The sequence below is a fragment of the Dendrobates tinctorius genome, unplaced genomic scaffold, assembly GCF_039654945.1.
Source record: "Dendrobates tinctorius isolate UK_male_01 unplaced genomic scaffold, ASM3965494v1 ptg000035l, whole genome shotgun sequence".
Lineage (NCBI taxonomy): Eukaryota > Metazoa > Chordata > Amphibia > Anura > Dendrobatidae > Dendrobates > Dendrobates tinctorius.
Genome location: NW_027361703.1, coordinates 5,202,977 through 5,216,653, shown reverse-complemented (window position 1 = coordinate 5,216,653; position 13,677 = coordinate 5,202,977). Strand labels below are relative to the sequence as shown.

The 13,677-nt window shown below is 37.1% G+C and overlaps 1 protein-coding gene across 1 annotated transcript; it reads left to right on the top strand.

Moving 5' to 3' along the window:
* Window positions 1–1,507: 1,507 nt before the first annotated feature.
* DBX2 (developing brain homeobox 2) lies at window positions 1,508–12,945 on the top strand. Its single transcript, XM_073573660.1, has 4 exons — window positions 1,508–1,832; window positions 7,725–7,820; window positions 9,712–9,899; window positions 12,202–12,945. Exons 1-4 carry the CDS (start codon window positions 1,508–1,510, stop codon window positions 12,478–12,480), a joined length of 888 nt encoding a protein of 295 aa, XP_073429761.1. The 3' UTR covers window positions 12,481–12,945.
* Window positions 12,946–13,677: the final 732 nt, after the last annotated feature.

Genomic DNA, 13,677 nt, shown 5'->3' with positions numbered 1-13,677 from the left:
TGTTGCATCATTCCCAAGAAGACTCATGACTGTACTAGCTCAAAAGGGTGCTTCTACTCAATACTGAGCAAAGGGTCTGAATACTTATGACCAATGTTATATTTCAGTTTTTCTTTTTTAATAAATTTACAAAAATTTCTATATTCCTGTGTTTTTCAGTCAAGATTGGGTGCAGAGTGTCTATTAATGAGGAAAAAAAGAACTCTTTACAATTAACCAAATGGCTGCAATGAAACAAAGAGTGAAAAATTTAAAGGGGTCTGAATACTTTCCGTATCCACTGTATATTTCTATCTGTATACAGGCTTCTAATATTCTGTATATGCATATACTGTACTGTGCAAATGTTTTAGGTATGTGTCGAAAGATTGCTGCAATGTAAGAATGTTTTAAAAAATAGAAGCATTAATAGTTTGTTTTATCCAAACATCTTGGAAAACTAACCACAGATCTTGTGTAGATGAAGGCTTGCACAAATCCTTCTAGTTTGTTATGTTCTTAGATAGACTCGATCTGAGACTGTGATCAAGGCTGTGGGAGCCATCTCAGCACTTCCAAAATACCTTGTTGTTTACGCTGATGATGGTTCATAATGACATTGGTTGTATGTTTGGTATAATTGTCCTTCTGCAGAATAAATTTGGAGCCAATCAGATGTTGTCCTTATAGCTTAAACTCTAGTATTCTTGACAATTGGTAGAGCAGTAGGGAAAGTTACATGAGTGTTAGGTTAAAAAGTAGCTCCAAATGAATGCAAGGTCATGTTTGCATAGTATTGATTGTTCTCTGAGTTAAATAATTCAAAATAATTACATTATTGATTAAATAACAAATCCATTGTCCACCAATTGTGTAGAAATTAAACAATAAAACCCATATTTAGTCCTTTTGCCTATATCCTTACACTATCTTGTATAGATTATTTTCTGTTGAATACAATCCCTTGCAGAAAACTTTGCTGTGCATAGGTCCTGAATGTAAAGTAAATCTCCTGAACAAGTGGATCCTTTTTGTTGCAAACAAGATGTATGGATAACAAACTATTCAGGCCAAAATGTGCTCTCCAGCATGTTAAAAATGTTTAAACTTATCATTTCTTTACATTAACGAATTTAGTCCTGTCCATGCATATAACAAAGTCGATGTACTTCACAAATTCAACAACGTGTGCAATAACTGTGTATATGCCTGTTCCGGTATAGAAGAGCAACTCCTATTATGCAGAACTCAATATCGCAGCTCCTGCATACTATCCATGAACAGCAGCTAATTGTTGTCCATGACTTACCCTCTTGGCATAATGAATGAATGAATGAACTGGACACACCTTCCCCCTGAAGAGCTCCTTTTCTAATCTCAATGAATTGTTCATGGAGCTTCATCTGAAACTGCAACTATTTTAGTGACATCCCCCTGTTTACAAACCAAGGCTGGTCACCATAAACTCTGCTCTGATCAAGGCCACATTTGGAGTCCTGCAAAGAAGTTTGGTTGTGATTAGAGGATGATGCCTACAGTTTTGTCATCCCATGCTGTAAACTGGGACCTGATGGCACATTATCCATCAGCCCATCACACCAGGGACCCTCATGGCTGTAGAGGTACAGGCAGAAGTTTCCTAATAGAAAATCTGTTGAAGGATGCTGAGCAGCCTGCTATGAAGTATGTTCCTGTGGCTTGCAGCACTTTGCCAGGATCCCTGTGTCCTACAGCGGAGCAAATTAGCCCCTTGGGAGGTACATATCCTACAACATGGGCTTTGCACCTCATTAATCCATCAGATGCCCTGAAGCTTCAATATCCCCAAACAGCTAATCTACTCTCCAACGCAGGTATGTTCTGCTTTGATAAGTTGCTAAGTCGTCATCTGTATTTTGTAATGAAAATGGAGTCTTATATAAAAAGCTAATGGAGTATGCAATCATTGTATAATATTCTGACTCGGTGCTGTTGTTATGACAGGATGAAAATGTCACAGTGTTTGCTTCTGTCTTGCAGAATTATGACAATCTGATATATAATAATTGTGTATAAAATGCATTAAACTTCCCTCCAGCAGTATATTATAGATACGGCCTTTATATTTCAATTAGGGTGGTAATCTATAGTTACACTTATTAGTGCGGGTTCAACTTACTGCTGGAAAGTCACACAATTCAAAGTGTGATGTGAGTGGCCAAAGAATTCACACCTAATTAAACAATAATATGATTAATTAATAAGAAGATGATTTACTATTTTCAGGAAACAAGCCGGTTCATCATCTGGCACTTACCATCTGTTCTTGTGATAATTGTACGCTTGTAGACAGAGCTTTGAGAATGAACCATGACCATGTGTTTCTTATCACCTGGCACTTTCTATGTAGAATTACCCGGTAATCTCCAGTGTACTGGCATGTGAAATCTGTAGACCCCAATGAGTGTGATAGTGGGTTTGTCATTGTAGGTTTGATTCTAATATAATGATACGTAACTACTTACATTAAAATATTTAGCATTTCAGTATGTTATCCATATACATAGATTCTTATTTTATTTCATATAAATGTGAAATTTGATGATATATGCGAGGTGATATTTATATATAGTTGGCCTCACCTAGAAAAAAAAAACGCACTTTCGAAGTAAAACTATTTAATTCAATATAATCACCTTTCAAGTCTATACATTTAGTGCATCGATCAAAAAGTAATTCTAACCCTTTGGAAAAAAATTGTTTTCCTGTTCCGCAAATCACAAATTCACAGCATCAATTACCATCTGGTTTGGCGAAAGTTTTCATCCTTCCCTTAAGTTTTTTGAGTTTTGAGAATAAATAATAAGCAGATGGGGGTCAAAACAAGAGGATATGGTGAAAGATCGGCAATTTCAAGTCTGAGTTCATTGAGTCTTGCAGGGCACTGCGAGGCTTGTGGACGGGCACATTATCCTGCAAAAACAAGATGACATTAGAAAGTTTTTGCTGAAGTTCCAATTTTCACTTGACATGGTTAACCTTTCTTAATCACTATGTCAAAGTGACATAACCTTTTCTGTTAAAACTTTGCTTGTGAACTTTTCAAAGTTAATACATGTTCCCATAAAAATGCATTATTTTTGTCAGATTAAAATTTTCAAGACAAACTATTTATTATATTATATATATATATATATATATATATATATATATATATATATATATATATATATAAATAATCCAAGGACAAAAAATGTCTGAATGCCATGCCTCGCAGATAATTGCCAAACCTGATGGTTAAAACATACAAATGGAGGCAGCACGCCAAAAGGATGAAATAAACTCTTGGACTTTATTGACTCGTGGCAAAGTTTCAAGTTCATAGTGTGCGCATATATATGTATATATATATATAAATATATAAATATATACTTGTAATACTGTAAAATGTTTCATTATTGAAAGAATAAAACTATATACACATTTTCTGTTTTAACTTAATTTTCTTTATTGACAGTTATGTTATATGAACTGCAAATTAAAAAAGGAGAGACTGACCCTATCTATTCACATATTATACTATTACCTATCAATCTACATGTCTAAATATATTTGTGTAAATATGCTCTTTATATTATATCAAAATATTTTATATAGTATCCAATATTTTATTAAGGATTGTGTGCTTAACAAATACAAGAAGATATTTGTACAAGCTGAAATGATTAAAGTGTGACATGACATACAGTGGGGAAAAAAGTTCTCCAGCTTAAAAACATGAGAGAGGCCTGTAATTGACATCATAGGTAGACCACAACTGTGAGAGTTAAAATGAGAAAACAAATCCAGAAAATCACCTTGTCTGATTTGGCAAGATTTATTTTTCAAATTAGGGTGGAAAATAAGTATTTGGTCACCTAAAAACATGCAAGATTTCTGGCTCTCACAGACCTGTAACTTCTTCTTTAAAAAGACTCCTCTGTCCTCCACTCATTACCTGTAGTAATGGCACCTGCTTTAACTTTATCTGTACAAAAGACACCTGTCCACAACCTCAAACAGTCACAGTCCACACTCCACTATGGTGAAGACCAAAGAGCTGTCGAAGGACACCAGAAACAAAATTGCAGACCTGCACCAGGCTGGGAAGATTGAATCTGAAATAGGCAAGCAGCTTGGTGTGATGAAATCAACTGTGGGAACAATAATAAGAAAATGGAAGACATACAAGACCACTGATAAAATCCCTCAATCTGGGGCTCCATGCAAGATCTCACCCCGAGGGTCAAAATGATCCCAAGAATGGTGAGCAAAAATCCCAGAACCACACAGGGAGACCTTGTGAATGACCTGCATAAAGCTGGGACCACCGTAACAAAGGTTACCATCAGTAACACAATACACTGCCAGGGACTCAGATCCTGCAGTGCCAGACATGTCCTCTTGCTTAAGCCAGTCCATGTCTGGGCCCATCTGAAGTTTGCTAGAGAGCATTTGGATAATCCAGAAGAATATTGGGAGAATGTCATATGGTCTGATGAAACCAAAGTAGAACACCATACCTACTGTGAAGCATGGGGGTGATAACATCATGCTTTGGGGATCTTTCTCTGCAAAGGGACCAGGATGACTGATCCATGTTCATGAAAGAATGAATGGGACCATGTATCATGAGATTTTGAGTGCAAAACTCCTTCCATCAGCAAGGGCTTTGAAGATGAAATGTGGATGGGTCTTTCAGTATGATAATGATCCCAAGCACAAGGAGTCGCTTCATAAGAAGCATAAGAGGGTCCTGGAGTGGCCTAGCCAGTCTCCAGATCTCCACCCCATAGAAAACCTTTGGAGGGATTTGAAAATCCGTGTTGCCCAGCGACAAGCCCAAAACATCACTGCTCTAGAGGAGATCTGCATGGAGGAATGGGCCAACATACCACCAACAGTTTGTTCCAGCCTTGTGAAGACTTACAGAAAAAGTTTAAACTCTCATTGCCAACAAAGGATATACAACAAAATATTGAGATGAACTTTTGTTAATGACCAAATACTTATTTTCCACCATCATTTGCAAAATAAATCTTGCCAAATCAGACAAGGTGATTTTCTGGATTTGTTTTCTCATTTTGATTCTCATAGTTGTGGTCTACCTATGATGTCAATTACAGGCCTCTCTCATCTTTTTAAGTGGGAGAATTTGCACAATTGGTGGCTGATTAAATACTTCTTTCCCCTACTGTATACAGTATATGGATCCGGTATGTTTGGTGACTCTACATTTATCTTTTTTTTATGTGATAACGAAATATATTTATTAATCAACAGAACATGAATTGCCATTCATTAAATTTCCCACTTCATTATATTCCAAATGTCCAAGTTTCTTTTTTTTAAATGTTATTTCCTTTTGTCATCGCCTCCCAAAAAACATGTCCTATAGTTTGCACTTGCACATGTTTTTAAATTTGCAGGTGTATCTGCAATTTTCTAAAGTCAGCAAATATGGTGGAACTTAGTTATCCATTCTGGAAACTTGGAGAAGGAGGAGTGGGGTAGGTTTGCTTTCAAAGTTTTTCATTGGAGAAACTGTGCCCCTGATAGATGTGACGTGTAAAAAAGAAGTGTAGAAAAAGATGAAGTTGTGACATAGGCTTTGAATGATGTTTAACAGATTTGGTTGGTTAAGATATGCGTATCCCCCAAAATGAGGTTATTTAGAGCAAAAAAAAGTATGAAAATACAAGCTGAGTTGTTTTTTTTTACTGATTATTTGTAGCTTGGGTATCCATAACATTACCCTCTAAATAGTTTCCCAGGATGTAATGAGAGATAGGGAGGAAGGATCTATGGAGAGGTTGGGAACAGGTGTTTTAAACTAGCAAGATTAATTTTTGAGGGGTCGTTTCATATGAAACTTACAGTTGCACAAAAATATTCAACGTTTGGCTTTTTTTTATGCCAGATTCATTTTAAAAAAAATTGTCAGAGCTTAGCCAGGATGAGGAAAGGACAAGGACAACCATCAAGTACATTATAGCTTACACCACAAAAGTGACGTAAATTATGACAGAAGTGTTTTCCAGTTTCTGAGGAGTACTTTTTTTATAGGGGCCCAATTTAGCTGAAAGATGTACCAAATTCATTAAGAGATGCATGTCTCGTAATGAATTTGTTGCCTATTTCTCTAGTGTACTCATCATCAATATGGCATTCAAAACATCAGTGCTAATAAATCAGGGCCTCTATATTTTAGTATTGATTTTAGAGAAGGCACAATTTAGTTGTAAGTCCAAAAGCTAAGTTGCGAGATATGCAAAAGGTATGTCATCTCATGAAAAAGGACATGACACATATAGGATTTTTTAAGAGTTAGGTATAGGTATCAAGGTCACGAGGAGTGGGTATGTTCTACTCTATATTTTGGAAAAGGGGCCTGTCTTGAAGAACTGGTGATGGAAAAGGCATTGGCGTAACACCATTAGTTATGGCAAGTTTATCTCCTTTATGCTACCACATGATAGTCAAACTGATATATTAATGTTTTCTGCCAGAATTGTGCACATCTTGGGACTTTTTATGATCCATGTTCTTTTTCTACATACTTCTACATGTCAAAATTGTCCTGATAGCTGATAAAAAGTGTCTAAAATTTGTTTTTCTGAATTTTGAAAATGCCATCTCCATTTTTTATAGCAATATTTGGTGCATAATCCTAGCATATTTTCTTACTAAATCTCCCCCACTATTGATGGCAGCTTGTGTATTCTGCCAATGCACTACAGATCCATGTCCTTTTATCTAGTAAATGGCCATTACTGGATAATAAGAATAATGTAGCAATGGAATCTACTATACAGCCAAATGCATCTACATGCTTGCTGAGTATGTGATTCCTAAACCGGATGATGTTTATGTGCCAATGCACCCCCTACTTAATGTTCTGATGTAGCCTATCATTTTATGGATGTGCTATTGTTTGTCCTTGATATATCCACTTCACATTAACAGCACATAGGTTGAGCGGGTAGATTTAGAAGTGCATGAATTAGATGTAAATATCATAAACTGACTTATTAGAAAGGTAGTGTTTTTTAAGAGTGACTATGGCCCATTCTTCTGGCATGACTTTCTGTTGGATAACAAGGGTTAGCCAAATCCGGTAGTTAGATAACAGATCTACTGCTTATGTAAGTATACTGTGCTATGGAATATGGTGATCCCGAATAAGCATTATGGACCATACAAACATACATTTGGCATTTAATATCACTTTCATTACTAAATTAACAAGCATAAACTAGTTTTTAAACATGAAAACCATTGCGTCTAAACAAAAAAAAGTCAATGAGTGATTCCCTACTAAAACTTAAGAAGGGACTGGATGCCTTTCTTGAAAAGTACAATATTACAGGGTATATACACTAGTTTCCTTAATATTGTGTTGATCCAGGGAGCTAGTCTGATTGCCGTATGTGGAGTCGGGAAGGAATTTTTTTCCCCAATGTGAAGCTTACTGTTTGCCACATGGGTTTTTTTGTCTTTCTCTGCATTAACATGTTAGGGTAAGTTAGGATAGGATATGGGTTGAAACAGATGGACTTAAAGTCTTCCTTCAACCTTAATTACTATGTTACTATGTTATTATGTAATCCTTTACTAATGTTTAGTGGATTTTGAATCATTCTGATTATTTTGTCACTTTTTCAAGTAGATGAAGTTTCTTTCCGTGGGTCATGTTAAGGTTTTTGTACTCATTTGTACTTTTGCAGGTGTTTCTAAACACTTCTATCTACAATCTCTGCCATTCTACGCTGCCTGCTGTGGTAGGTCCTGTCAGCACCCAACATCCCCCACTGCTTTTCCAAGTAAGTCTTTATGCTTCATCAGTAATGCTTCAGTTATTTTGTAAACCAGAGCAGCAGGATTTAATGGGTCCTAGAAAGCTAATTGGTGATGCAATAGTGAGACACTAATTCCTAAGAGAAATTGCAGCGGTCTAATTCAATGTCCCTTCTGAAGATTTATCCCATATAGGAGCCGAACAATTGAAAATGTCCCAATGGAAACTAAACCAGCCATACAAGAGGCTAATAGCTTTCTTGTTCCCAAAATATCTGGAACTCTTGCTTTCTTCATCATTGACACAATGCTTGATGTGATGTTAAGGCTTAAACGAATACTTTATTAAATTAACTCAGTATAATAAAAGTCATATAGAAATGATCTAGATCACACTATAGATAGCAAATTATTATATTTGTAATTTAAAATATTATTAAATAATTCAAACTAGGCCCTGCATAAAAATAATAAAAAGGTGGCCAAAAAGAATAATACAAATTCTGCAAATAAAACTACAATTGTAATGCAAAATTGATGGTTTTAAAAAAAATGACTCTAATATGTTACATTTTCTGACCCAAACAATCACATGGAGATGATTTTAATATTTGGAGTCTTATTGAAGAACCTTAAAGATTCAGATGTTGCTTTCTTGGCGACAATGTGGGGTAATTTCTTTTTCTTTAATAAAGTTCATCAGTTGTTAAAGGGAATAGTTTGGGACAAGTCAGGCAATAAATGGTGATAGTTTAATGAGCTCAAGCATATAAGCCGCTCTGAAGGGGGCCGATACTTTCCCACAGAGCATCTTACAGTGCTGGGGTCGCATTAAAATGGATGACAGTGCCGTGACCAATTGGGACTTTCTCTTTACTCATCCACACGCGACTTAACCACAATTTTTCACCGAGCAGATGAACTTTGGGGACCATTTCATGCTGAAAAGGCCTCGGCAAGGGTCATTTGCCCTTTTGTACAACCATGACGCATAGAACTATATACAATCCTTTATCCTCTGTCACATTCCAATGGGACCTCTGAACAGCATTTAAACACTTGAGTGAAAAATAAAGCAGTGAATGAAAATGACTTTTATAGACTCTCTAAAGCTCATCTTCTCCTGTAACCTCCACTACCTGAAAAGGGATTAAAAGCGTGAGATGAGTAGATAGAGAAACTGGTTGAATACATAGGTCACATTATCAACTGCCAGGATTGTTTATTAACCCAGACTGATGCACGGCTTCCAGAGTGTCCTATTAATTGGCCATTTAACAAGGAGGCAATGAATGACAATAGAAAAATGAAAACCATGACTAAACCTTTTCCTCACTCCATGGTGGTCCACCACAAAAAGTCAAATCAATATCGCTGTACACATTTAAGGAGACACTTCTCGCTGCAACTGTAAGGAGCAATTTATTAGGGCTTGTTCACACCAATTTGTTTCAATTTATGCAAAAGGCATCTTCTAATGGATTAAGCAGGACACTGTGCTATCACATGAAGGGGCGAATGTTGTATTATTACATGAAAATTGCATCATCTAACATTCACTACTACTGACACTGATTTGGACCTACTCCAATTAGAATAGTTAGATTGCGCATATGTTAATGGTGATATTACAGTGATAAATTTAATGCTAATTTATACTAATATAACAGTCCCTATCAAAGGCAATGTACAGTGGCTTGCAAAAGTATTCCCCTCCTTAACTTTTTACCTATTTTGTTACATTACATTTTAGTCGGTCTAGTAATGTTTTGCACTGAACAGTTATGTAAATTCATAATTTAGTGATAATTAATGCTAAGGGTGAATTCATACTCTGCCAATTTCCTTCAAGCAAAGGGAATTCATCATTAACAATAAACTTACTGATTTTGTTGACTCTCTTTTTGCTTTGATAAGGAAATGAACATGAAGCTCATGTTCTACCAAAAGGTTCAAACACCAAAACAAGAAGAGTAATCTTAAGGAGAGCAGTGTTTTCTGATGAACAGCGAAAGGCACTTGAGAAAATGTTCCAAAAACAAAAGTACATCAGCAAAGCTGACAGAAAGAAGCTTGCCATGAACCTCTCTCTAAAGGAGTCTCAGGTACAGTATACTACCACAAAAATATATTTGTTTGTCGTGTGACTTGTAATAACGTTCTGAACTTTCTACACCTGTAAATCTATGTCCTGAAATTGTAATATTAGCAGGTTTCTGTAATGACGCTATGTAACTGTACAGGGACTGCTGCTGATATAATTTTATTACTACACCTCATTTTAAAGGGATTTTGTCACCAGGTTTTTGCCACCTAATCTCAGAGCAGTATAATTTAGAGACAGAGACCCTGATTCCAGTGATGTGTCACTTGTTAGGCTGCTTGCTGTAGTTTTTATAAAATCACTGTTGTATCAGTGTGATATTATTACTAGAGGTCTAGTAAACTCGCTGCCATTTAGTAAAACCACACCTCCACCACTTATTGGCAGCTTTCTGCCTATCCACAGTGTACGTACAAAACTACTAATCGGGGATGTCGGTAGGGTTGTACAGAGATAAAAATTCTGAGAAATGGTAGATTGACAGCAGATAATGCAGGGATTTTATCATAACTGCAGCAACCAGCCTAGTATGCTCCTCTCATGTGGACTATCAAAAACCAGGTGATGGATTACCTTTAATAGTTCACAACAGTATGTTGCTCCCTAAATGAAGCTGATTAAGCTACTAATTTAAATATGTTATGTGTGAACACTTTAGGTTGACACTAATATTACAAACAAACTTTCATTTTCTTTAAGGGACATAACCGCCAAAAAAAACCCTCAAATGGCTAAATAGACAGAAAAATAAAAGTTTCGGCTTCTGGAAGAAGAGGAAGAAAAAAATAAAGTGCACACATGGAAAATTTCCATGTCAGGAATGGGTTCAATAAGCTTGGTGTAGGAGCAAGTAAACCACTCTATAATTTTAAATAAATCAAAACCACTGGCGCTAGACTCCATGAGACCTGGGCTTGGCTACCTGGTTTGGTAGACAACTACCACCTATTGTCAAAAAGTAGTGAGTATAGTGTAAAATGTGTCCAAACGGCGCTTGAGATCCAGGGGAGTGTGTGTATCTGCTCTATCCTGCAAAAGATATAATCTGGGGATAAAAATACAGTAATACCAAAAGACATGTCAGTGCATACAATGAGAAAAGGTGGTTAACAGCCATCAGGTCCCATCCGTAGGTAAGAGGACGAGGTCTTGTACCTGCTGTTAGAGCTGCACGCCGAGGGTACGTGTAGTCCGTAATCTCTCTCTGGTCTGCCGAAGGAATATTCAAAGGTGCCGTACTCTGTTGGCCCTAGGTAGGGAGATCCGTGGGGTTGCAGGGGCCTCAAACTGTCTTTGGAACTGGGACCCTAAGTATCCCTGTCCCAGGGGTACTCTTGAAGTTAGAGAGGCCTGAGTCTCCGACCTTGCTATGCTCCTGTTAAACTCTAATCTATCGCCTCCCCCATACCATGGGGCATGGGACAGAAAAGTGAGGTAAACAAGACACAAAGACAAAACAAGGATAGCAGAAAACCTCTATCATACAAAAACACAAATAGAGAGGAGGATAGGGATGGGGAGGAATAAACTAAATGGGAATAGGGACTAGGAGATAAACACACACGTACTATAACAAACTACAGATAACTACTACAACAACTCTACTCTAACCACTTAGCTTTAGCACACAGCACAGGAAGATAAATCTTTCACTGGCAAGGACTAACCACCCAGAGACAGTATATATAGAGGGAGTAAAAAAAACAGCTGCAGCTGAGAACAACAAGACAGTATGGTCTCAGCCAACATGGAAAGAGTCCTTAGCCCTCTCAGCACCAAAGTAAACCAAATCCATATAAAATTGGACATGAATTACACCTTCTCTAAAGAAGACCTGTGATTCATTACTCGACATGACCGTCTAACTCCAGGTCTTCTATGAGGTTGTGACACTCTCGTGACATATGATCTCTGACTTCTTCTCACTATCCTGAAGTCTCCCTAAAATGGGTGCTGCTCTTCTTGCCTAGACTATGCTATAATAATGGCTAGGACATGGGCTATGATTGTCTATCTTGATTGGTTCCGCTATACCATGTGATGTGGTAGCAGCAATGAATAATGTAGAAGCTCACCCGTTTGGGTCTGAGAGTTTTTCGCAAGTTGTTCAAATTCGCCAAGACTTTTGAATTTCATAAAATTTTACTTAAATTCGATTCATATCAAATGTATTTGCTCATCTCTAGATGAATCCTTGTAATAAGGAAACTCAATGTTAGAGGACAAGTTTCCAAACACAATACATACACATATAGACATTAATTAACATACTGCTCACTTCATAATTTTTTCTATAATTACAGGTTAAAATCTGGTTCCAGAACAGAAGGATGAAATGGAGAAATTCCAAAGAAAAAGAGATTCTCTCCAATCGGTGTTTAAAAGAAGGACAATTTGAAGAAACATTCTCACAGACAACTCCAAGAACCCCTACATGTTTAACTAAAAGTGTTCAGTCTGATCTACCCACCAACAACACAAAAAAGGAGAAACCATCAACCAATAAAACTAAAAGCGCAGAACAGCTTTCATCTGATGTCACAGAACAGTATACAAAATACTTATCTTGCAAACAACAATGACAGAGCAAGAAGGATATCTAGTTCTTTAGTTTGGTCACTTGTAGGTTAAAGTTCCATTGACTTTGAAGCAGAAAATTTGGACTACTATGTACAGTTAGCCTGCTACTATCACAAATACGACCCATTCACCTTACATGTCCCAAAGTGACAATTAAACAGTATTCTCCAACTATGGCAGTGTTTTAAAGCTCAATAAAAACCTGATTTTCAAACAGAATTAACATTGGTGCAATTTTCTCATCAAAAAGGCTTATGCTAAAATACAGAAGGTGGACTGAATCACATGGGAGCTATGACTATAGAAATATATTATGCATCTAAACATGGGACACAAGAAAGACTATTGTGAAGAAAATTCAAGCCAATAATGGAAGTTGTTAATAAAGACTAACACTGTGACCACATTGATTAGTTTTATAGTCAAATTTTATAATATTTGGTTCTAAAGGTTAGAACTGTAATCTATAATGATCAATTTAAAGTTTTCTCTATTTCAATATTAAAAATAGGATTATGGTTTAAAACTTGGTCTGGTGGATCATTTTAATACTGGGTCAGTTAACACACTTTATATAATCATCATCATCAGAAATTATATTATGTAGATTAGGTTTTTGTACTACTTTTTTTTAAACTGAGGTTTTTTTTCAATTTCACAAAACTTATAAGAATAAAAAAAAATAAAAATAGTAATTTTCACCCTGACCACTGGGGCTTATTTTTAGACTCATACTGCTTGCTCTTTCAAGAAGAGCTTTCAGTAAAGGCCCGGTTACACACAACGATGTCCCAGTGATACCACCAATGATCCGACATGGATTGGATCGCTGGGACATAGTTAGGCTGATCGCTGGTGACTAGTGTTGAGCATTCCGATACCGCAAGTATCGGGTATCGGCCGATACTTGCTGTATCGGAATTCCGATACCGACTTCCGATATTTTTTCAATATCGGAATTCGGCATCGGAACCGGAAGTTCAGTTGATTGACGGCCTGACGTCATCATGATGCGCGGTGTGTGCGCATCATGATGCGCCGTCATTTCGGGCCTTCCGGGGGTCTCTGCCGGCCTGCCGGGGGGCTGTGCCGGCCTGCCGGGGGGCTGTGTGGACTGCCCGGGGTCTGTACCGGCCTGCCGGGGGGCTGTGCCGGCCTGCCGGTGGTCTGTGCACCCTGTGGGGGTCTGTACCGGCCTG